This window comes from Schistocerca piceifrons, chromosome 2 (genome assembly GCF_021461385.2).
Source record: "Schistocerca piceifrons isolate TAMUIC-IGC-003096 chromosome 2, iqSchPice1.1, whole genome shotgun sequence".
NCBI classification, from domain to species: domain Eukaryota; kingdom Metazoa; phylum Arthropoda; class Insecta; order Orthoptera; family Acrididae; genus Schistocerca; species Schistocerca piceifrons.
The window spans coordinates 756970420-756997726 of record NC_060139.1 but is presented as its reverse complement, the minus strand read 5'-3'; the positions used below and the strand labels follow the sequence as shown (position 1 = coordinate 756997726).

At 38.3% G+C, this 27307-nt stretch overlaps 1 protein-coding gene across 4 annotated transcripts in view; it reads right to left on the bottom strand.

The window, feature by feature from the left end:
• LOC124776558 overlaps positions 1 to 27307 on the bottom strand; it is a 191890-nt gene that overhangs the window by 157364 nt on the left and 7219 nt on the right. For all 4 annotated transcript variants that reach the window (XR_007015635.1, XM_047251596.1, XM_047251598.1 and 1 more), the window contains exon 2: positions 22255 to 22364. Coding sequence is in view for 3 of the 4 variants with exons in the window: in XM_047251596.1 (XP_047107552.1) it covers positions 22255 to 22327 (73 nt within the window). In the remaining variant the exon portion in view is untranslated. The remainder of the gene's footprint in view (positions 1 to 22254; positions 22365 to 27307) is intronic.

Below are 27307 nucleotides of genomic sequence, written 5' to 3'. Positions count from 1 at the left end.
AAATATCTCATTTCATTCTCTAGCTATTGGTTTTTATATCAGACAGACGGTCCCACACGACATGCTCATTTCTGTCTCTACCATTGGGAACCATGTGGTCATAACAATCATCATATTTCATAAACAGCTCAAATACTGAAACAAGATTTTCTGCAAATGACAGGATGCAAAGCAGCATGTATGTTGTATAATAAATACTCTAAACTTTATAATCAAAAGGAAAGTTGCCACTCATCATATAGCGAAGATGCTGAGTTGTGATAGGCACAACAAAAAGACTGTCAAAATAAAGCTAGTTAGGCCTTACTGGCCGAAAGCTTTATTTGTGACAGTCTTTTTGTTGTGCCTATCGTGACTCATCATCTCTGCTATAGGGTGAGTGGCAACTTTCCTTTTCATTATATCGTTACGTTCCATCCCGGATTTTCCACCTTTTTTTCCTCCGGGATATGGAAGTAATTCGTCCACACCAGTGATAGTTCGGCAGAACATGATGCATAAACACATCAATAGCATTTAAGGAAAACCCAGTAGCTGCATTTAAACATTTCCTCATCACCCAGGGAGCAGTGAAGCACAATGTGTTACCTCATCCACACAGCCATAGTTAGCTGAGTTTCCTTAAGATTCCCTCTGAACAGTGACAAATCCACAGGCTCTTGTGGTTTAACAAATGATGCCTTAAGGATCTCTCTGACTTTACATGGCCCAAACTGATACACATTTACAGCTGAAAGGCCATCAACAAAGAAAAAGTTCATTCATCACACCACAATAAGCTGGTAACTATAGATGCAGGTCAATGCTCTAGATGTAGCTCTACTGCCACTGAAGTCCTGAGGTGACAGCCAATTCTGACACCAATGTTGTGACTAGGGGAGCTGGTGCCCTACTGTGAGGAGCAGGCCAGGCATAGAGTGAACATCAGAGACCCAATTTACACCCAGTGGCGTCAGTGACATATTGAAATCTGTAATAAACATTTATTCCTTGTACTGAGTTTACAGTTTTAAAGGTCTTCAAGGTGGCAGTCAGCAGTCGGGTGCACGTATGTGCCTCAAAGAAGTGCTGACATCTTGTCACCAATACGTGACGTCACCTCACAGGTTAGTGAGCCACACCTGCTTTCTGTGCTGGCTACAATGGGGGAACAAGAAAGTGTCACCTGCCCAGATGTCCTGAGATATAGTGTGGCTCCCACCTCAGCACTCCCGTTGACAGCCTGTAGTGCACTCGTGTGAGGATGGCCCTCTGTGGTCCAGTATGTTGGTTGGCATGAAGACTAGCCTGGCATTCACAAATCAGCCAAATATTTATGAATCAGCCTAGGGGGCTCTACGAATGTGCCATGCCTGGTCTGTGTAGAGACGACATCATGCAGATTGTCTGTCTGCCATGACCTGTAGTGGCGGAGGGCTGGCCAAACACCCAGTAGGTAGCAACAGTAGACCACGGCTGTGGTATGCGCCAGGCTTGCTGTGCCTTGGTGTTGAAGTCACCAAGCATGCAGCAGGCAGACCATCAATCAGCCTGTCGTGTTTTCGCTGGAACTCAATAGACTGTCATTCTCTCTCGTTCTAACGACACATACAGAATAGCAATGTGACTGAATGTGTCTTTGAGCTCTGAAAAGCACATTATTTAGTGGATTGAGCCTGCGCCTATGACACAGTCGCGCTGGTGTAAGAATCCATTTGTCCTCGTTTATTGAGCCAATCGGCATTCATTATCTTGCTGTAGTAATTGAGTAGTTATTCTGGTTTGCTGGGCTTGGATTTTTCTGCCTACATTTGACTTTGCAGTGGCACTATGGTGCTGAAGATACAAGTGTTAATTCACACTGCCTTATTATGTAGCACACTGATGGTTGTATTTCTGCCTTCCTTGCTCAGAGGTTGTATGGCAATGAGCATCAACAGAGTTTAAAAATGTCATGGAAAATATCGTTCTATGTTTTTTTGGTCTTTTTCTATTTGTCTGTTACCTTATAATACACTATGCTGTATGTTTCTATGGTTAAATGTTTATAACTGCAAGTACAAAATAGGAATTTTACGCCCAAGGGCACATTTTGCCCAGGGTTGGTACTCCATGCGACCATAATCCTTATTATCTTCCCTACAACCACCTAGCTTGGGCAAAATTTGCCCATATGTTTTTCTTTCTTTTATTCAGTTGGCAACCTCGAACATGAGTTTTACAGTGGTTTGTTGAGCGTCTAATTGTTGAGTTTCACTTTCATTGCTGATTTTAGACTTGACATTATTACTATTAGCAGTTTGTCACAGTACAGCGACGCCTTTATTGTAAAGTAGATTTTGTAAGATGAGTTATAGAGGGTTGAACGACGCGGAAGTTCTTGCAGAACTGTTACTCGACGACGAATTACCAGATTTAAGTGATTTTGAGTCAGATCATACAGAAGTAGAAAAGGATTCCAGTGAAGACGAGGAGGACAATGAAGAAGAAACAAACCCTGCAGGTAACGCTCCAAATAAACATGTCACAAGTTCTGGCAGAGTATACCTTGCAGAAGCTCCGAAATATAGTAAAAGGGTTTTGGTAACATAGTCCATGAACGTCAAAGAATAACAAGTGCCGGGAAAGCAACAAGCATATGTGAATCATTTAAAAAAATTTTCACTCCTGAATTAGTACGGAAAATACTTGACCATACAAATGAAGAAGCTGAAAGAGAAAACGTATCTCCCGTTAACGATTCTGAAATATATGCATTGATGGGAATTTTAATTCTAATGGGAGTTTAACAGGACACCAATATTTCTTTATCTGATTTATGGACAAATTTATTGGGAAGAGCGATTTGTAGAGGAGCTAAGGGTAAGACAAGAGCATATCAGCTATTGAAAATTCTTCGCTTTGATGATAAAGGCACCAGGTCAGAAAGACGTGTACGTGACAAATTTGCGCCGCTGCGTGAAGTATTGAATGGATTATTCCCACGCTACTTCAGAAGTGGACTTGACAATACAATTGATGAAATGTTGTGTCTCTTCAGAGGTCATTGTCCTTTCAAAGTTTTCCTCAAAGACAAACCTGGAATATATGGAATATTAGTCAGAATGCTTTGTAGTGCAACTGAACGATACATAATAAAAATGGAAGTGTATGCTGGAAAAGACAGTAGACCTGCCAGTGAACGAGGTCTTCTTGAGATTGTGAAGAGACTGGTGGAGCCAATAAAGAATTTGGCTACACTGTCACAACTGACCGCTTCTACACTTTTGTGGAGTTGGCGGACATTCTCTATCAAGACTACAAACTTACACTGGTTGGGACACTCAAATCAAACAGAAAACATGTACCGCAGGAACTTAAGACGACAGCAGGCAGAGAGCTGTATTCCTCCAAATTCGCATTCACAGACTCATCTTCTAAGAAGCTGCCAGTAACAATTGTCTATTACATCACAAAAGAAAAACCAAAGAAAAATCTTTTGATGTTGTCTACACAACATTGTAATGCAGGAGTAGAAGTTGATACACCAAAAAAGAAAACACACATAAACCTGTACTATAATTCCACTACGGGAGGAGTGGATGTCATAGATCAAATGATTAGGACATACTCTACAAAAAGGGGTACAAGAAGCTGGCCACTGTCAATGTTCTACAGCCTACTTGATATAGCTGCAGTTAACTCATACACACTGTTCAAGATGAATCCGCCTAAATGGAATGAAGGGAAACCAAACGCCAGGAAACTGTATATCCATGAATTAGGCCACGAACTTTTGAAACCATACGTTGAAGAGCGAGCCATGGATTTGAAAGGACTCCAGTTGCCTATTATTTGCGCGATGGGAGAGATCCTAGGAAAGAAACTAGAGGTAAACAAAACTGCTGCAAATGAAGAACCAACTAGGAAAGCAACGTGCTACTTATGCTTGAAGAATGCAAGTAACCAGAGAGCAAGAGACAACATCACAAAAACCAAGTTAACATGTGGAAGCTGTGGGCGCCATCTGTGTAAGACTTATTCAGAATCAACCATTTTGTGTGCAGGAGGTAAACCTCATCTGTAAGTGAAAATATTCTCTCCACGTGAAAAGTGTTTTCCGAGCGTTTTAAATGTACAATAACATGTATTTTAGCAAGTGTTTTCATTTCTGTTTTTGAAACTTTCTCTCAATGACAAAGCTGTATTATTCAGTTAATAGATCAAAGACAGCCTTTGTATTCAATTACAAACCTTGTTATCTTGTTTATACAAACTTTCATTCACCAATATTTGACCATTCTTGGTTGTTATATTCACCCTGAGAGTGTTAAAAAATTAAGCTTTCAATTATGTTGTCACTATTTCCTGTTAAACTAATATCTCAATGGAAACAGAATTACATAAAATAAATACATATTACAACAAATTACATGATTTACAACTTATTGTAACAAGGGCAAAATTTGCCCTTGGTTGGTGCTCTGTGTAACCTAAAATACCTTGGTGTTTCTAGGGTTAACTACCTAGACCAGTCAAAAAACACTGTCAAACAATAATTTTTAAGAGGGCATTTAATGAGACATTTAAAACCAGAATGCGTCTGCTTCTCTCTCTCTCTCTCTCTCTCTCTCTCTCTCTCTCTCCCTCCCCCCCCCTCTCTTTTTTTTTTAAGATCTCTAAGGAAAAAGTCTTCGTATGATGCAGGGATTTTTAAAAAGAACATAGGCTTTTAAAAAAGGTATGTAAGTAAGAGAATCTTTGGTCTTTTTCTACTGACTCAAGTGTTTCAACTTTAGATGTTAAAATGTTTTGTGTAACATATGTGTCAAATATTACGAACTTTTACCTGTATACAGTATAGCAAACACTGATTACTATTGCAAGTATATGGCCTAATGAACAGTTGGTATTCAATCCTTCTGTTTCATCCTTTAAAAGTGTCACAAGTTGGGAGAAATGATCTTGTACATCACAAAGATGAAAATCTATAATTTTGTTTTCATAAATCAGGATAGAGAAGACCAAACACAACATTTCTGATACTTCAAAGAAGATGGCACACATTTAATATATTCAATTTTCTACTTTTTATTTCCTTTTTGCTATTTGTAATGGGGAAGATGATGTAATGATAGAAGTGCTTCCTCTTCAATCCCCATTTTGAAACTGATATGACACATGGAACACACAGTTAAAGTAACAATTTGCAAGTTACAAATCGTGCACAACAATCTGCATCTAAGGGGTCATTTCAGTTTGTTTCCAGACAAAGAGAATGTTTTAATGCAGGGGAGTCCAAAACAAGGACCAAAACAGGATTGGTAATAAATACTGAGGTACCATTGCCCTTAGCACAACATTTAAAATTAGTAACAATACAGACTGATATTCAATGAGTCAACTAAAAATGAACACTTCTGAATCAAAGTGTGACTGACAAACACCTACATAAAGACTGATATCTTTTAATAAGAAAGTGTCCGCCCCGGTAGCTGAGTGGTCAGCGTGACAGACTGTCAATCCAAAGGGCCCGGGTTCGATTCCCGGCTGGGTCGGAAATTTTCTCCGCTCAGGGACTGGGTGTTGTGTTGTCCTAATCATCATCATTTCATCCCCATCGACGTGCAGGTCGCCGAAGTGGCGTCAAATCGAAAGACCTGCACCAGGCGAACGGTCTACCCGACGGGAGGCCCTAGCCACACGACATTTCCATTTATAAGAAAGTACTATAATAGGGAAACTGCAAATGATCTTCAATTGCCGGGACAACAACATAAATAATACTTTAAACAGACAATGGGATTAGTTAATATCACAGAAGTATAATTCAATTCAATATCATCATATGATTACAGGACACACAACAATGTTGGTACTGTCAATGGCTATGTCAACTACAGTCATAACATTCATACTCTTTATGACAGTACCAAATACACTCCAATCAGATGAGTGATGACTTTCTGGATGCAACAGGTTACTGTTTAAAACATCTAAACTCATAATTTCTGCTATCCACATCCTGAATTTTTAAGGGTTCAAAACCAGAAACCCTGTACCTCAGACAAAAAGATGAGCAATCTACATTTACCACACCTACTAGTCACATACGAGACTGAACAGTGGAATAAGCCTTGTACATATTTGTTAATTTTTTTTTCCTTTGATGAATGTAATGTTTGTCTGAAATTAGGTCGCAACTAATCTGCTACATGTTCTATACCATAAACAAATAGCACAACTGCATGTGCCCCGTTATGAAAGAAAAAATGTACCAAGGCAAAATTAGGGACAGCATTCAGTTGTCTAGTGGAACAACTATAGCATATCAACAACACCTTTAATTTCTACAAATTTTGGTGATTTGGGTGAAAGTGAATAATGTCTGATATGGTTTAACTACTAGAATATGACCTGGGGAACACACTTCTGCAGGAATCAGACTAGTTGTAGGTGTAGAATAGAATACATGTTTAACACACTGTGAGTGCGATACTTATTTTGCTAACAAATGGAGCATGTTGTAGTGTCTCACACCTTAGAAGTATCATGATATAATTAAAGAACAATATGGTTTTAAAAGTACATCAAAGCAATTTAAATGCGAGTTGCTAGAACTGTTACTGGTTGGTACAAACAAGCAAGTAAGTGTTACAGAGATACTTCAGGAACTCAAATGGGAATCTGTGGAGGAAAGGAGACATCTTTTTCAGGACTGGCATTTGAAGCTGACTGCAGAATGATCCTACTGTTGCTGAAATATAATTCACATAAGGATCATGAAGATAAGATATGAGAAATTAAGGCTCATAGATCGTATTTTCCCCACACACTATCTGGGAGAGGAAAGGAAATGACTAGTAGCAGTACAAGCTACCCTCCGCCACGTACGGTACGGTAGCTTGTGGAGAGAGAGAGAGAGAGAGAGAGAGAGAGAGAGAGAGAGAGAGAGAGAGAGAGAGAGAGAGAGAGAGAGAGAGTGAGTGTGTGTGTGTGTGTGTGTGTGTGTGTGTGTTTAGTATGTATGTATCTGTGTATACGTATAAGATTGCAAGATTTCTTGCATTCAAACTTAAATCACTCTAGGCCTCTAAGGGAACCAGGGCGGTACTTTATTAAATCCCTCACTTGAAGTCTCAAACATCTAACTCAACAAAACATTATTTAACATGGATTCCAAAAACTTGGTTGTATCAGGTTATTTCTGAACATATACTCAAAGTTTGGATGTGAATACATTTAATACTAATGACTGTGACAATTCCAGAACTTTAGGCTTTATCTCATCACAGGGAGCCATCGTTGTTTTCACACTCATATCTGAGTTGGTCTGACATGCATTTGTGGTGAATATTATCTAGCAACTAATCTTGTTTGTACAGAATAATGCTTTTCTTCTACATTTTATTTGGCTATAAGTCAATGGCTATGGTCAGGTGATTACAGGGTTATAAATACAAAATCAAATAGGGGTAATGCAGGAGTAGGTTTAATAATGAATAAAAAAATAGGAGTGCGGGTTAGCTACTACAAACAGCATAGTGAACGCATTATTGTGGCCAATATAGACACAAAGCCCATGCCTACTACAGTAGTACAAGTTTATATGCCAACTAGCTCTGCAGATGATGAAGAAATTGATGAAATGTATGACGAGATAAAAGAAATTATTCAGGTAGTGAAGGGAGATGAAAATTTAATAGTCATGGGTGACTGGAATTCGTCACTAGGAAAAGGGAGAGAAGGAAACATAGTAGGTGAATATGGATTGGGGAGAAGAAATGAAAGAGGAAGCCGCCTTGTAGAATTTTGCACAGAGCATAACTTAATCATAGCTAACACTTGGTTCAAGAATCATAAAAGAAGGTTGTATACCTGGAAGAATCCTGGAGATACTAAAAGGTATCAGATAGATTATATAATGGTAAGACAGAGATTTAGGAACCAGATTTTAAATTGTAAGACATTTCCAGGGGCAGATGTGGATTCTGACCACAATCTATTGGTTATGAACTGCAGATTGAAACTGAAGAAACTGCAAAAAGGTGGGAATTTAAGGAGATAGGACCTGGATAAACTGAAAGAACCAGAGGTTGTAGAGAGTTTCAGGGAGAGCATAAGGGAACAATTGACAGGAATGGGGGAAAGAAATACAGTAGAAGAAGAATGGGTAGCTCTGAGGGATGAAGTAGTGAAGGCAGCAGAGGATCAAGTAGGTAAAAAGACGAGGGCTAATAGAAATCCTTGGGTAACAGAAGAAATATTGAATTTAATTGATGAAAGGAGAAAATACAAAAATGCAGTAAATGAAGCAGGCAAAAAGGAATACAAACGTCTCAAAAATGAGATCGACAGGAAGTGCAAAATGGCTAAGCAGGGATGGCTAGAGGACAAATGTAAGGATGTAGAGGCTTGTCTCACTAGGGGTAAGATAGATACTGCCTACAGGAAAATTAAAGAGACCTTTGGAGAGAAGAGAACCACTTGTATGAATATCAAGAGCTCAGATGGCAATCCAGTTCTAAGAAAAGAAGGGAAAGCAGAAAGGTGGAAGGAGTATATAGAAGGTTTATACAAGGGCGATGTACTTGAGGACAATATTATGGAAATGGAAGAGGATGTAGATGAAGATGAAATGGGAGATAAGATACTGCGTGAAGAGTTTGACAGAGCACTGAAAGACCTGAGTTGAAACAAGGCCCCGGGAGTAGACAACATTCCATTACAACTACTGATGGCCTTGGGAGAGCCAGTCATGACAAAACTTTACCATCTGGTGAGCAAGATGTATGAGACAGGCGAAATACCCTCAGACTTCAAGAAGAATATAATAATTCCAATGCCAAAGAAATCAGGTGTTGACAGATATGAAAATTACCAAACTATCAGTTTAATAAGTCACAGCTGCAAAATACTAACGCGAATTCTTTACAGATGAATGGAAAAACTGGTAGAAGCGGACCTCGGGGAAGATCAGTTTGGATTCCGTAGGAATGTTGGAATACGTGAGGCAATACTAACCTTACGACTTATCTTAGAAGAAAGATTAAGAAAAGGCAAACCTACGTTTCAAGCATTTGTAGACTTAGAGAAAGCTTTTGACAACGTTAACGGAATACTCTCTTTCAAATTCTGAAAGTGGCAGGGGTAAAATACAGGGAGCGAAAGGCTACTTACAATTTGTACAGAAACCAGATGGCAGTTATAAGTCGAGGGGCATGAAAGGGAAGCAGTGGTTGGGAAGGGAGTGAGACAGGGTTGTAGCCTCTCCCCGATGTTATTCAATCTGTATATTGAGCAAGCAGTAAAGGAAACAAAAGAAAAATTCGGAGTAGGTATTAAAATTCATGGAGAAGAAGTAAAAACTTTGAGGTTCGCCGATGACATTGTAATTCTGTCAGAGTCAGCAAAGGACTTGGAAGAGTAGTTGAACGGAATGGACAGTGTCTTGAAAGGAGGATATAAGATGAACATCAACAAAAGCAAAACGAGGATCATGGAATGTAGTCAAATTAAATCGGGTGATGCTGAGGGGATTAGATTAGGAAATGAGACACTTAAAGTAGTAAAGGAGTTTTGCTATTTAGGGAGTAAAATAACTGATGATGGTCGAAGTAGAGAGGATATAAAATGTAGACTGGCAATGGCAAGGAAATCGTTTCTAAAGAAGAGAAATTTGTTAACATCGAGTATAGATTTAAGTGTCAGGAAATCGTTTTTGAAAGTATTTGTATGGAGTGTAGCCATGTATGGAAGTGAAACATGGACGATAACCAGTTTGGAGAAGAAGAGAATAGAAGCTTTCGAAATGTGGTGCTACAGAAGAATGCTGAAGATAAGGTGGGTAGATCACGTAACTAATGAGGAGGTATTGAATAGGATTGGGGAGAAGAGAAGTTTGTGGCACAACTTGACTAGAAGAAGGGATCGGTTGGTAGGACATGTTTTGAGGCATCAAGGGACCTCAAATTTAGCATTGGAGGGCAGCGTGGAGGGTAAAAATCGTAGAGGGAGACCAAGAGATCAATACACTAAGCAGATTCAGAAGGATGTAGGTTGCAGTAGGTACTGGGAGATGAAGAAGCTTGCACAGGATAGAGTAGCATGGAGAGCTGCATCAAACCAGTCTCAGGACTGAAGACCACAACAACAACATAAGTTAATCAAGGATGTTGAGTTGCAGAGTGATACCTGTGGAGTACAAAGCACTATGAGTGATTGTGTGAAGAGAGATTTTAAACAGCTGATAAAGATATTAAGCAACATGAAGTCAGGCTGTTGTGTGGTTCTAGGGCCCTCACTCAAGTAAAGGTAGTGGTGTGATGCTAGAATGCTAACACACTACAATTTCTGCACATGTTGAGCTGTGATGTGGTTAATGATGAAAAAATATTTTTAGTTTCATAGCTCTGGGGAACAGAAGGATGAAAATGTGGAGGCCACTGCAATTAGCAAGGCTAGAATCCAATGAGTGAAGAGGATCAACTGCTCAAGGTAAGGCACAGAGGCCCATAATTAGCACTGTGTGGTGTTGTCCTGTAGTTTGGAGGGAGGCAATGTACTATGCATTTGCTTTTAAAGGTGAACAAACAATGGGATCAAAGATTTTTTATTGTATTAATCTTACGCACTGACAAAAGCAATTCATCAGCTGCATACACTGTCCTCACTTTGGGAAGAATGTGAGAACATAGTGAGCATAAGAGATGAAGCTGGTCCTCAAATAGTCTATTACTTTGCTTCCCACCCTCATCACCAAGAATAATAAAAGAAAACTAAAAGAAAAAATTTTTAATAAAATATTTATTTGCCAAAATCGCTACATAAAAAACAGTGACTAGCAGTGTCAACCCCTAAAACTGACATCTTCAAATCAGGAGTCACACATCTGGCGTCTACAGCAAGATAATAGGTAGGACACATTTCAGTGTCAACATCCTTAGTGAAAGGCTAACTCTAGAAAGAAACTGAATAAAACTACATGGATATGATCCAAAGTCAATGGCATGAAGCTAGGTGCAATAAGACTCCATAAAAAAGATATCTTACAACTGTATTAGAAATACACATATCTGAAACATACTGTGCAAATACCAGTATCATCATCTTGATTTAAAAGCCAAATCACTTTGAATAAAACACTCGAGCTTTCGATAGCTGTCTCTGCCATTGTCATCAGGACTTGGAATCACTGACTCCTGGGGCGGGCACGGCGTCACACTTATATAGATGTAATGGCAGCATGTGAAAACTTCCAGAGGGGGCAAGAGTGGCGTATGTGCGAAAAGGCAAGTTGGGCAGCTCCTAGCAGCTTTGTCCCACTATGAAACCGAGTGACATCACATGGCACGAGCAGCCGGTACCACATTTGAAACTGCCACTTCCCAATCCCTACAAGGGTTGAGCCAACGTCTTTGCTTTCACACGATGTCCAAAGCTCGCCCCCCCTGCCCTACTGCGTGTCCCATTCCCTAGTAGGATTGTACCCCTGGATTCTGTTAAATATGTCTGAAGCATACTTGTATCAAATTTACTATGAGAGTAGTAAAAACATATAAGATACAAGCAATTGTAACAGAATTACATAGTTTCTTTAATCATACGAATAACAAAGTAAGGTGTTTAAATTTCCTGGGAAGAAACTGATACAAAGGCATCACTGTCCCGTTGTGTCATTGCACTATCATTACTTAGTCTAATGTTTGTTCCTTCCAATTACCTCGAATGTTCTCTTCAGGATTACTTACTTTGGGTTTGTAGTTCTTGCAGTGAAATTGTCACTCACTTTTCTCGTATCGCTCTTTTCAGCTTATATATAGTCTCAAACTGCTTTCCATTGCAATAAACATTCCTTGCAAGTATTCCACAAAGGTTTTCCATTGAGTTCAAATCTGGCCTATTGCAGGCCTGGGAAATCCATCAATATCTTTATCTTCAAATCACTTTTTGGTTGTTGCAGGACCTACATCTACATCTTATGAACATATACTCAGGTCAAACATAATAAGGCATCTTGAACAAAACAACCTCCTCCATACCAACCAGCATGGGTAACAAAACATCAATCATGTGAAACCTGACAAAAAACTTATCATATGACATACTGAAAGTTCTGGCTCAAGCCAGTCAGGTAAATGCCGTATTTCTTGATTTCCAAAAAGCATTTGACTCGAACCACACTTACATTTACTGTCAAAATTACTATCATATGGGGAGGACACAGCATGTTACCTTGGGTGAAGAGTCATCATCACATGTAGAAGGTTTTTCACAAGTGCCTTAGGAAAGTGTGTTGAGCCCTTGCTGTTCATCTTGTAGGTCAATGATCTTGCAGACAATATTAATAGTACTTCAGGCTTTTTGCAGATGATGATGCTGTTATCTATGAGGAAGTACTATCTGAAAGAAGCTGCATATACATTCAGTCAGACCTCGTTTAAGAGTTCCAACTTGCACACACAGACGCATTATCTTGTTGAAACATTAGACTTTTGTCCCCTAAGTCCTTGTACATTCTAATCAATGCTGCCTCTCGCATCTCAGTGTACATGTCAGAGTTAAGTCTGGTGATCAGTCGGACACTGTGTAATTTACCTCAAGTGCACAAGCATGCCCAAATCATAAAACTTTCATCATCAAAATTTCTGCTCATTCTTGCCTGCTGCTGTTCTGTTCTCAGATTACGTCAACAATATTGAAATCCATCTGGCCCATCTAAATTTAACTTCTTCTCATCACTGAAGATCTACATCTACACATTGCAAACCACTGTGAGGTACATGGCAGAGAATATGTCCCACTGTACCAGTAATTACTGTTTCTTCCTGTTCCACTCACATATAGAGCGCAGGAAGAATGATTGACTGACTGCATCTATGCATGCAGTAATTATTATCTTATCCTCATGACCCCTATGTAAGCGATACGTAGAGGGTTGAATATTTCATTTAAAGTCAGTTCTTGAAACTTTGTTAACAGACTTTCTCAGGATAGTTTACATCTATCTTTAAAGAGTCTCCAGTTCAGTTCCTTCAGTTATCTCTGTGACACTCTTCCACCGATCAAACAAACCTTTGACCATCCTTGCTGCCCTTCTCTGTATACATTCAGTATCCTCTATTAATCCTATTTGGTACAGGTCCCACACACTTAAGCAATATTCTATGATGGGTGGCACGAGTGATTTTGTAAGCAATCTCCTTTGTAGACTGATTGCACTTCTCCAGTATTCTATCAATAAAGCAAAGTCTACCATCCACTTTACTCACAGCTGAACCTATGTGATCATTCCATTATTCCTGCGAAGTATTGGTACGAGTTGGCCAATTCGAACAGTGACTCATTGATTTTATAGTCATAGGATACTTTTTTTTTTTTTTTTTTTGTGAAGTGCACAGTGTTACATTTCTGAACATTTAGAGCAAGTTACCAATCTCTGCATCACAGTGAAATCTTATCAAGATGCGAATGAATATTTACGCAGCTTCTTTCAGATAGTACTTCATTATAGATAACTGCATCATCTGTGAAACTCCTGGTTTTTACTGTTAATACTGTCTGCATGGTCATTAATATACAACATGAATAACAAAACACTTTCCTGGTGCATGCCCGAAATTATTTCAACATTTGACGATGACTCTCCGTCCAAGACAACATGCTATGTCGTCTCTACCAGAAAGTCCTCAATCCGGTCACAAATTTCACTTGATACCCTATATGACCGTACTTTTGACAACAAGCATAAGTGCAGTACTGACTCAAATGCTTTTTGGAAGATTCTGAAATAATGATACATGCTTTTCAGATAACCTCAATCTAATCTGTTTATGTTTAGATGTTAAAAGTGGCTTCATGCAGTTATGTCTTGAATGCAAGATGTCGGTTATTTGACAAAATTTGTCGCAAACATCTGCAGTTACTGACAACCGTAAATCAGCAACAAGTCGAGAAGAACAGTTTGTGGCCCTTGCTTCATGCAAAAGGAACCATTTTGATGCCTCAAGTAACTTTCTACTTTGCCCATATTTTCCATTCTGTCCATTTTGTGCACCCAATCCAACAAAATTATGCATCACTGTACATGAACAATTCAACTTCTTGATAATTTGACAATTAGTGTGTTCAATTTCCTTGTATGTATCGACTTTTGCTTTTTCATCACATGACTGTTTTCCATGTGGCATTGTCACAATCGTGGTTTAGTACACAACATGCACATCACTAATGGTACGTCACTATTGATGTCTCTTTCCTATCTTCAGTAAAGGCATGTATGCACTCACAAACATCTCACAGAGCCGAATGCCTATATACCAAGTTCCACCCTGTACCACCTGAATCACAGATGTCTTGTTATATACCGTACTAACAGACATCAAACACCCCATTTGACCACATCCGTTGATATACTAGATTTCATACTACTGCATATACATTATGCACAACTATTCCGATCGATGATGTTAATTTTCCTGCAAATAGTCATGTCTTCTATAATACTGATTTCCACAACTGTATAATGTAAAAGAATAATTAAAAAGGGGAAAACTACACAGTCACTTTTAAAAACAAATACTACAACCAATAGATAAAACCATAAAATTATTACAATCAGTGTAAGAAAACTGAAGCTGCAAGGATAGAAGACATCTACTAATGGCATTAATATTAAGAAAAACTAATAATATCTTACAGAGAGAATAGACAGTAATAACATTTTATTCTTTACATTCTTCTTTTAAAAGAAAAACACAAACTATTACACAACCAGAGGCTAAATGACATTACATGGAAACTCCAGGCTGGAATATAACCAGCACTAACGGCAGGTGTGTGTGTGTGTGTGTGTGTGTGTGTGTGTGTGTGTGTGTGTGTGTTTTTTTCTTTTCTGGACAGGGCTTTGGCTCCCTGTCACAAGCCGAAATAACGACCTTTTTTAATGCAGACCACTGCAAGATGTGCAGGAAATGAGTCAATGAGGTTCTGGAAGGTATCAACAGGGATGTGGAGCCACACACACTCCAGTGCCACGGCCAGCTATGCTACATTTCTTGGCTGAGTACCCATGGTATACAGCCCTATCAAGGTGGTCCCACACCTTCTCCATTGGGTTTCAATCTGGGACTGGTAGATGATACTGTGCCGAACTACATGAAGGGTGGACATGGTCCCCAAGAATACATGCATATTTGAGTTGATCCACTGTGCCTTCCAGAATGATGATATCAGCCAGGTAACGCCATGATAACATTCCACACGCCGTAACACTAACTTCCTCCAGCCTGTACCCTTCCTATGATTGTTGTAGGGTGTTTGCTTTCTGATGTTTCATCCCATACACGTCAATGCCCATCTGTCCATTGGAGCATAAAGCGTGATTCGCCACTTGTCACCACTCAGTGGACATTCAATTGCAGTACTGACATGCAAATTCCAAACTACGTCGCCGACGAACAGCAATCAGCATGCTGCCTGCTGCAGATTCCCTTACACAACAACGTTCAAGGAACAGTCACTAAGGAGACACTTTTGATAGCCCTGGGTTCATCATCAGGGCAGTCAGTTGCTCAACAGCTGCACGACTAAAAGGTCTGTTAGAAAAGTATCCGAAAGTTTTGGAACGATCTTTGATGTGCAGCAACATGTACGCTACATATTTTCATATTATGAAAAGTATAAATTTGAATTCCATCAAACACCGCATGTTACTTTCTGAAGTGTTAAAATCGAGATTGCGATGCGCTTTTGTAAGGTAGTCATAGCTAATGTCACATGATCTCACCAGATGATGACAGTGGATATTTAGAGCATAGGACGCAAGACGTAGTTAGCCAATAATAATATCACTGTTAAGTAGCGCATATACACAAATTGGAAAAGTTAATATACATATACATATACATAGTATTGCTACAAGAAAATCAAAGCTTTAACATATAATACTGGTCTCGGAAATTAATAAGCTGCAAGAGAAGCTAAACTTTCACGTATAATATTGACCTTTTTTTGCGCATGTTACACTTTAAGATACATCACACAAATGTGCCAGTAAAATTTTTAATAACTACATAAATGTCTGATCTTGAGGGTTCGAAATTTTTCTAAATGGTCGTCCTCAAAGAGTTGATTTTTAAATGAGAGTCAAACACTCTGTGATTTCAGAAATTCATCGTACATTCTCGCACACAGTTCAGCTTGCATAAAAGGATATTTGCTATGAAAGTAGTGCTTTTCAAACAACCATCTGCAATATTTTCCCACGACCAGTTAAAAATAGGTTCATTTCTGCAATTGTCAGAGAGTGCAGCTACGATGATGCATGAAGACCGTATGTTCATACATGTAAAACATTAAAAGATCTTACATTATGTCATAAAAGAAACACATCAGACGATACTCCAACAGCATTGGAATTTCGTGAACTAAAATGTGTAATTTGGCTTACAGTGCACATTCATATGTAGAGATTCAGATTTAAATTTTCTTAGAGTACCAGTACTATATTTATCGCATTTGGTTCTTTATTATGGCATAATGCCATATGTGCTAGAAGATGAAAAGCTGCACTTTTGAAATTCAGCGAACAGTTGAAACTAGCCAATAGTGTAGAACTAAACACTTTGTTTCAAATAAATTGACTGCCTCAGCGGAAAAGATTGATAAAAGCCAAATTTCTTTAGCAGACCAACAAAAATAACTTTACTGGTCTGCAAGGCGATTATGCTTGACTGTCAGAAAGGTGGAAATAAAACAAAATCTGAAACTAATAACGTATGTTAGCCTTCCGTAATGATGTGAATGTATTTTAATCCACTTTATAGCTCCCAGCCACAGAAATTCGTTTTGTTTTCATGTGACGTGAGAGCAATAAACAAAGAGGAAACAGCAAAATCACTAAACGTAAACATGGGTCACGTGGAGACTATCCACCTCCCCACTACCACTCAGACTACTCTGTGCATCAGCACCGGCTCAACGATTTTTACAAACCGCAGCAATACTAGATAGTGGTGCCCCCACGCTCGAGCGTTTGAGGTAGGATGAGGGGAAAAAAGAAAAGACTTTTCAAAGATATGTTCATTTTGTAGCACACATCTTTTTGAAGAGTCTGATATATAAAACAGGTTCGAGGAAATGTAAGACATGTTATTTGGTATTAAATGTGCCAAAGTGCAGTGGCACGCCTCTTACACAGCATTCTTCTATTACAAGTCATTGTATTTCGCTCTGTGGAATTCAAACGTATAATTTTTGTAATGGATGCCATCAAACTATATTCAAAGCAGTGGAAATTAAAATGTTCTGTGGTGCCTCTCCTGCTCCCAGCCAGCCAGTTTGACATCCCCCCCTTTTTTTAACCTCGCAATTAATATTGGATGGGATTATTTGTAACCCGGAGAACAAGAACTCTTCAGAAAATCTGCACTCTATATGCCTATTAGCTAATAACTTGCTTTTTTTGTGTAACATAAAATTAAATATAGGATACATGAAACCAATAAAGACAAGTGACAAGCAAGACAGTACACATTTCTTCAATCCTTAGGGTGATGATGTGCATTTTGTCACTGTCTGCTAGATAAAACAAAATAGGCCTGTCTAATACTGCAGCATTTGTAACACACACCAAATAAACGAGACCGTTTTGGCAAAAACTGTCACTTTTACTTAACACGACAGAATATAAGTTATGAAGTACCAATGTCAAATGCCTATTAGGCCTACTACATGAAAAAACTGTATGTTTGGAAATAGTTTCACATTTCCTTCATAGGCTCCAGCTTCTCAAGCATGAGATCAAAAAGTAGTAGTACGAAATTTTTATATAAATTTGGAATTGTCATTCTTCCATAATTTGTCTGATGTCCCCATTTCTTTTCCTTCCTTTTTCTAACGAACAATCTTGTCATCACCAATTCTGTAACTATTCCTGCCAGTTTCAAAACTTATTCTCCAGTTAACTTCACTAACCCTGGCACAATCAACGGCTTAGTTATCTCGCATTTATTCTCCGGTTAGGTGTTGTTATGTGTTCATACAACGCATTTTCCATGCTACTCGCAGAATAGAACTTAGGCACCTGCTACCTGGCTCTGTACAACTGGTTGTTACTAGTGTAGCAGTCTGCCCAAAAATTTTCTATCAAAATTTCATTTTCTTCGATACAACGAGAAAATTATGTATTATCTTTTTTACATGTTATCTCTGTTAGTTATTTATTTTCACTATGGATTTCATTGGTAATTATAACAATGCTCATCATTCGCGAACCCAGTCAACCACATAAATAAACAGCGATTGCCATTCAGCCGTTCGGCTTTATTCCGCTCAGCTCGTGTAGCCCCGTCCCCTTCTGTCTGCAGGAAAGTTATTTTGAGATGTGACTGTGATTCCCATGGCAGACACACAACATACACTATACACGCATTCAAAAGTCAACTTACGGTTCATTCAGAAATAAACTTGGAATATGTTCAAAAACCAACAGGAATGCGTTTCAAAATCTATGAATAATTGATAGTCCAACGTGCCCTGGATACTAGGCGCTTTGTGAAACAAAGTTTTTTTCTTCAAGAGTATGAATTTGGCACCCCTCCCCCCCCCCCACTTGAAATTGCCGCCTGGGGCGGATACCCCAGCTTGCCCCACTGAATCTGACAGCGTGCATGCGGCAGTAAAATTTTTCCAGGTAGCATCTTGCTGCTACTGCTTATACAGCTAACAGCCACACTTCTATAGCCAGAAGCGGGAGATGTCGGCCTCACAGGAGATGTCGGCCTCGCATCGGAGGCAATTTGTTGTTATGAAGCATAGCACAGTATTCCTAAAGCTGTTGACACATTTTGCTGTTGGCAGATGCTCGTACGAGCACTGTGTTTTGTTGTTATATATGGTGCAATTCCTTTGCAACTTACGTTTTATTTTCATTTTTTTTCTCTCGTTCATGTTTTATTGGTGCATTATTATTCTGCAGTAGCGGGGTAAAATAACATCCTTTGTTAGACTATTGTTTCTTACCAGTCAAAATTACAAAAATTCAACTGAAAATCAAAACAAAATAAAAAAATTCCAGAATTCTAAAAAATTCCCAGTTTTCTCCCAGATGAAAAAATTTCTGGTTTTTCCCCAGATCTCCCGGTTGTGCCGGGTCATATACACCCTGCATATTCACAATGCCGCAGTCGTCATTCACCTCTGTCAATTATGGCCCATGATGCACCACAGTTGTCTCGGCACTATTTTCCAGCAGTGCCATTTTGTATGCACGGTATACTGTAACCATGGTAGCATGTGAACAACAGTTTACAAACTTAGCCATTTAAGAAATGTTCCCACCCTTGGCACAAAAGTCAATGATCATGGCCTCTTTTGGATGTCAGTTCAGTTTCTGTACTATGACAACAACTGCACTGTTTTCGCATCCCTGCCACCCCCCTCCCTCCCGACATACTTTATATGCCCTCCACCGCCACTGTTGACACCTGCAAGTGGTTACTGCACGTGCATTGACATCTAATATAGGCAGTGGTCGTAGTGTATCTGGACCGTGCACAAGTCTATATATCCTCCCGGGAAATTTCAGCAACGAAAATGACTTTCACAGCAGGACAGATTAGTGTAAAGTAGTTCTTATTTGATGGATACCAATTACTTGAACAAGTGCCTATTTTCACTTACTTTACAAGATTTTAACTTTTCATTTTGACCAAAATATGTAAATAAAATTATTCTATAACTAAACAATCACATAACTGTGGGTAATCAGCTAGTTCACATATAATCACTGCTCCCTTTTGAAGATTAACATGCTTGGTGGCACCTAGTCAAGATATCAAAGTTGCAAACAGAAGCATACAGTATTTTTGAATATTCTGAACAGAACTCTCTCCATTTTGACCTTTCCAAAATGTTAATTTACTGTTCATCTGTCCCATTGAGAGGAACATGGTATTTTTCAATGTCAATATACTAAACATGTTTTGCTACTGTTGTGGCATTATCCAAGGCTGGTAGTCACATGATACTGATATTGATATAGATACTCTAAAAAGAAATAGAAAAATCTGCTGATATTCAGTAAGATTTCTCTAGTAAAAAATTATTTTGCTCAAGATACTAAAAATCACTCCCACTACAGGAAATATATCTTGCAAATGTCCTTTCTTTTTAGGGGCAGAAAAAGCACCCAACTGATAGTGTCATAAAATCAAAGAAACGTGACAATATACACTTTCAGTGCTGTGGGTTACCTGCAACTGTTTCTTTTATTCACTGTTACATAATTCTAAACAATTTTCAGAGAAATGGGTATATCTGAGACCCTGACAGTAACAAGGGCCTAAAGCACATAGGTGTCAATTTTGAGACTGTAGAATGTATGTGTGCTCCTGTCACATGTTGATCTTAATCCGTGCTGCAGGCACACATTGTATGTAAGAACAGTCACGAAAAGCTATTGCGCCAATTTCTCCAATACTCACTTCCGAATGGGCCCAACGAACAAAGCATAATTTTGTTTCTGGCCACAATTTTCTGCTATGTGATGCTGACTTTGGTCGAATCATAAAAGTGAAGATGAAAACCTTCAGTGTTCTCACCTGATGCTTGGCTCAAGTTTCAAAGAAAGCAAGATTAGCTAAAACTTTACAGTTTGTAAAGTAAACGTTACAATTGTCAGAGACACTATTATCACTAGCCTGAATATGAACATATAAAGACCTCGATAATCCATCAGACCTGATAATCCACCATGCATCAGAAATTTACCTGAAATTTTTAGCTCAGAGCAGCTGGCAGTACAATCAGACGCCTTCAGCAAATATCAGAACCATTCAATGTAGTGCCGTGTCAATAACCACTATCTGCCTCACTGAGACTGAAAGCTATCTAAATGACGATGAGTAGACAACAGATTGTTCTTAAAATATACGACTGACCAATTCTGCATCCACTATTGAACTGAGTGCATTTTCAGCAGCAGATGTTGACAAATGGATCGACATTGATGGAAATTTAGCTATTGATGGAGAGCTGAAAGGCAACGTGAGATTATGAAGTATTTTAAACCCACAGGAGGCACCAGAAACTGAGTGATGAAGAAGAAACACCAGTAACTCACATCTATTGGGATGTGGCTTCAGAAGTCTTAAATATTTGTATAAAATTCACCGAGAGCAGCTAGCAATACAATGCTTAGTCAGTTATGAATTTGCACACCATACAAATTAATTTTTGGAAAAAAAAGAGCTCAATCCAAGAAACAAATTAGCATTTCTGCAATGTTTCAGAGGGCTCAGAAGAAAATTTCAATTGAACCATTAATGGTGGAGACCAGTGTGACATATTCCACTTCCTCGACAACATCAGATATCTGCGCTATTCCTAAAGACAGTGATTATAATTAAACTGTGCCCCATTCTTGTTTACAATTTTTATTAAGTTGCTTGTTCTTTATCTTTTTAAATCAATGGTGCTTATTTTATTTACAAAAATTATTTACGTTTGTTGAACGTTTCCAAAACTTTCAGCCATAAAGTGATTTAATAGAGCCGTACAGTATTCGACTTTCATTCAATTCCATTTTTACAGAAAAGTAGTACATACTTTAAACTTTTACATACTGTAATCTTCCCTGTTGTGTTTAATAAAAAACAGTCCCTTGTCTTTGTAAATTGAAACTACAGGTTTTGCTTGTATCCCTGTTGTTAAACAAGATTTTTAAAATCACCTTCATAATTTGGCATATTTGATAGTCCGGTGTTGACAGATCCCCGAGCATGCCAGATTATCAAGGTCTTAATGTAAAAACAATCCTAAATAAAAGGAAATATAGGACGTTGAGACTTGTTAAAAAGCAAGTCGAATCTGTGAGACTGATGGTTTGTCTACAAATCTGATTTTAACAAACATATATCTTTCTCAAAACTTTGTGTCTGTGTTTTGGGCTATTATGGTTTTCAGTGCCGCCTCATTTCATGTGATTCAGGACTTTCCTACAATTGAAAGTTAAGACAATCTCACATTCCAGTTGTAAAATTGCAAATCTTACGTGGCACATGAAATGTAACACTAATAAATATTTTATAATTAGCATGAAGCTGTTTCTTCTGTAGTAGTATTGGGTTCACATACACAATGCTTGAAAAATATTTAACAATAATAAATAGGTTGGTTTGCGAAAAAATAAACAATAATGTTTGTTCCTTGTTATGTTTTCACGTGTTTAACAAAACAGAATAAATTATCATGTAAAATTTGAAAATGTTATGCAAATGGGCATTCATTACTGACCTTTGTATTTAAATATAATATCACTGGTACAATCGCCATCTGAGTCTGCTTTATCATCTACTTCCATAACCATAACTTAGCTCAATTACTTTACACACTGGTGCCGCATCCTGCAATGAACAGAAGCACAAAAATTTTACAACAAAATTCTTGAAATAATAACAACTGAAAGTAAAGGCGAACAACCTGGAATGTTGAGCCACACTGTTCTTTGTCTTGTTCATACACGTATCGAAAACCCAACAACACAGTGGAGCTGTACAACAGTATTTTTACAATGTTAATATTAATCAACCATTTTTACACCAAACTAATGTAATTTACTACAGTCAAAAATTATTAACAACATCTTAAACAAAGAAAGAAGATTAGGGTTTCTGTACCACAGATCATGAGATCATTTGAGACAAGCTCAGATTGGGAAGGAAATCAGTAGCTTATTTCAACAGCATTTATTAAGTGGGCTGCCATGTTTGTGTGTTGCCTATAACCAGGCTGTAGCCGGCAGCCAATGTCACAACTCTGTAGAGGAAAGTGACAGATGTCAACTATCAATTAATTTTGTTACAACCTGTTTTCACTTTTCTAGTTATCCTGTAAATTCTAACAACACATTTGCATGTATGTTACACACAACTGTGTTTCATATTCTCCAGAATATTTACAGAAGATATTTTGACAAAAACTGTATCTCAATAGTTCTTCATACGTGACCTTTTAACAGTCACTGAAAACTGTCACAATTTTAAAAATGTCTATAGCTGAGTCAGCGTAAGTTGATCCCAGAAAGGTGACAATGCTGTTGTCGGCTTTCAACTATGAAGTGCAGCACTGAGGCATTGTCATAAGGCCGTTTACAAAATCACATCTGTGATTGGTTGCAGTAGCTGCGGTGATGCTATGTACAGCCCATTGTAACTGTCAGGGACCTCCTTACAGCCACTCTACTATAAGCAAATGCATCCAGAGCAACCTCAAGTGTAAATTCTACCCTCATCTGATGAAGTCTTGAGTATTGCACATTAAACTGGGACCCTTACTATATAGGATTAATAGAAAAGAGAGACAGAACATCCAAAATTGGTATGCTATGGGGAGTGCTACTTTTAAAATGTAGATTGTATACACTACAAGAGGAGCAAAACAAAATATTACTCTCTCCCATGAACATCACACAAAAAAACATGGCAGTAGACAGAGAAATTCCGAGTTCATATGAATGCATACCATTAGCCAACCACTCTTTCCAAGAACATCCTTTCCTGAATGGAACAGAAAAGGTGGAAATGATTGTAGTACTACACCAAACTCCTTTCACCTCACTCTAAGTTAGCATGCGACAGACACAGATTTGTTTCTAATTTTTCTTTTTTAGTCTTTGTTCAACCAGGCCTTTCAGTCAGACACATAAGGTCACAGGATATCCACAATATAGAGATTTAAAAAATAAGAATAATGAAATGTTGAAGCATGAAAGTTTATAACTAAAATAACAACTACAGTTACAATAATAGTGAAAATAAACACATACATTATTAATAACAAGTAACGAAAGATAAAGGCGTCTGGTAAGGCCTGTTACAGACACCATAAAGGTAATGTGGTATGCTAAACAAGGCAGGATTACACGAAGAGATGACTTGATCCAAAGAGCAGTATTGCTGTCACGTACTCATCTGTCTCCTCTTGTCCTCACAACAGGTGGGCTCCTTCCTCTTTCACCTTTCCCAGTGTATCCTCCTCTACTCCCTGATGCAGGAATTATTAGTTCTGAAAGCTAGGATAGTACATGTACTTTTGTACGTCTCCATTGGCAGTACCGAAATTCACTTCCTGAAGGTTGTGTACTAGTCAATTCTGTCTGATAATTTTATAATATGTGGAATGGGCAAGTTTTGAGCTGCAGTCAATATCTATAGGTCACAAATATGTAACTAAAACAGGGACTTACCATGTACCCTAAGTCCCAGAACTCTAGTGTCTTCTACTTGGGTAGTCATGTCACCATTTTAAGAATGTTGAAAGCCTGCATAAACAACTGTATACTGTGCTTTATTACCATCAGTAGTCAGTACCAGTAGATGCTTCTCTTGAGAACATTTTTTATGCCACTGTGTTTTGAACTGAATATGTATCAAATTTTGAAAAAATCAACTGCAAATCAAAGATCTTTAGAGTAACCTGCTACAACCACAAGAAAGTCATTAACATGTATTGGGAAATTCGCAGGAACGCTGTATGCTGTAGTACCCAAATTAGATACTAGCTCACTTTCCGTTACATGGCACTGTACAGGGATCTTCTGCTTGCTTCAGCACAAATAAGACTGGATCCAATGGGATGATTTACCATAATTCCATAATGTTATGACTTATTTCATTATCCTGTGAAAGGTGATGTTACTATGGATGGTGTGGAAAGCCCTCCATTAGATCTTCATATGGATTAAGTGAATCACCTTGAGCAGATCGCAATGTCTCAATGCCGAACCATAACATCCATTCACACTGTGCAGTTGTATGTACTCATATGGCAACAGTCTTGAAATGTGCCTTGTTTTAGAACTTAAGTTATGGAAATAATTGTTCAGTCTAGCAAAGTGTTCCATAAAACTTTTTGTAAAGTTTGGAAGGTAGGAGAATAGGTACTGGCATGAAGTGAAACTGTGAAGGCAGGTCGTAAGTCATGCTTGGGTAGCCCATGCAGTACAGCACTTGCTTGCAAAAGGCAAAGGTCCCAGGTTCGAGTTCTCATCTGGCACACAGTTTTCAGCTGTCAGGAAGTTTCAAGGATGAGCTGTCCACCAATTCAGACCCCAGAAAACATGATGTGTCAATGTATTCATGTAGACTAGATAATTCATGGATGGTACAGAGACAGACTGACAGCCAAATACAATGTTGATGATGATGTTTGGTTTGTGGGGTGCTCAACGGCATGGTTATCAGCGCCCGTACACATTCCCAACTTTTACTCAGTCCAATCTCATCACCTTCTAGAATGATGATGAAATGATGAGGACAACACAAACACCCCAAATACAATATTCACTGGAGAATTGAGTGCTGTGGTAGCACCTCGTAAGTGTACGAGTTAGTGTTGATACCAAGCTAGGAGGGTGAGACTGGTGTGAACACAATTTTGTCATGTTTGAATGTACTGCCAAAAACTTCAGGCTAGTGTCATACTATTAGTGTTGTTGCAGTTCCTGAAAAATCAGAATTCTGCCCAATGGCAAAATGAGACTAAAAGTCATACTATCTATAATTTAACAAATAAAAAAGAAATCGTATTACAGTGTGCAATAGCCACTAACTACTTCTGAACTGCAACTGATCAGACACTCAAAAGATTCACAGAAAATTTGGATTTAAAGAAACATTCATGAAAAAAGGAAGTCATAAACGTAGAGTATTATAATTTATTTACAACAATTTCACCATATTAGAAATGAAAATTACACAGAAACAGATGAAAGAGGGAATCATTTAGGAAAGTAATTGTATAAACAGCAAAAGACCTAGCAAGGAATGGAAAAGAAACCACAAATAAAATGAGGCTGCTATTAAACAGACAGCTTGGGCTTTAATCAAATGATGATAGAAACATGATAGATTAAAGAAACAAAACGAATTGGAATAAGACAATGTATGTAGATTTGGCCAAAGGAAAAAAAAGTTGAAAACCAGAGAAGTGTGACGAAACTATAGAATCTTATGTTACAACGGCATCCAGCATAATAACTAACAGAGAGAAAACTGAGCCAGCAAGCATTTCATTAATTCTCTGACTATATGTACAGTACAACAGATGAATCAGACCTACAGACACTTAATAACAAAAATAATGACAGCCCAGATCTAAAGCCAGATGAAGTGAAATAAACAACTCAAGTTATTAAGGAAGGAAAGTTGCCTGTGAAGGATGCTGTTTACCTAGGAGGCAAAGTAACCCAAAAATAACTAGTGAAATTATTTCCAGAATGGCAGTGGAAAACCGAGAAACATGTCAGTATTACCGCTTTGCCTGGAATTCATGGATTCTGAGAAAGCTTTCACTCAGTTTCAACATAATTTGTGCTAACCGGCCTTAAGTCTATACCACCACATCAAAGAAAATACACTTCAACAGCTCAGCTTCTATTACACATCATCAAGATAGTACAAAACCCAAAATTGAAAGCAGCTCAGATACGGAGATTCACGAAAACAATTCGCGATAGCCTTAGAGACTACAGTCAGATCATAATGTAAGAGAATTATGATAGAATATGGGTTTATGGGACTAATCTGGACCACCATCAATTTACCGATGACACGGTACTGACTGTTCACTCCAAGAAAACTATGTGCAATGGTTAACAAAAGTATCTGTTTCTATAGAAAGAGAATGGCCTCGGCTGGTAACCCACAGCTTATTAGACACAGCCCACCTATTCAACCTCAGGTAGCAGATGACACACTGTACAGAGCACCTACGTACACGTAAACAAATCTTATATTATCGGTTTCCAATAATGGAAACAGAAAATCAATATGGTTACAATGACATAAGTGTGCTAGCACATTACTGGTAGCAACTAGGAACAAGCAAGTTTTAGTCCGAAGTCATACACATTCCTCAGACTTCTATCGGAAAACTAAATCCCATCAGGCACCACACTGTGTGGCTTCGTAGAGTGAACAATCTAGATTAGTAAATGGCTAACCTGGATAATGCCATCCAGTGTGTGTTGCTAATAGCTTCCAGAGGCAACAAAAATTTGGTGTTCAGCATCCCACATTATTACTGATCAAATTTAATAACTTAAAATTCCGTCTTAATCTACTCATTTCGAGGTATAATCTTATGCTAAAGGTCTAACACAGTAAATAAATATTACAGTCAGAAACTGTGTATATGTCTTGAGGCAGTGTAACACACCACATTCAAATACCCATACACCATCCATCCAATATCTGAGAATGAGAGCACTTAGTGACTTCCAACGAGCTTTACACATAATTACAAACCTCAATGAAACTTTTTCTCGCTGACAGCCCACACAAAATGA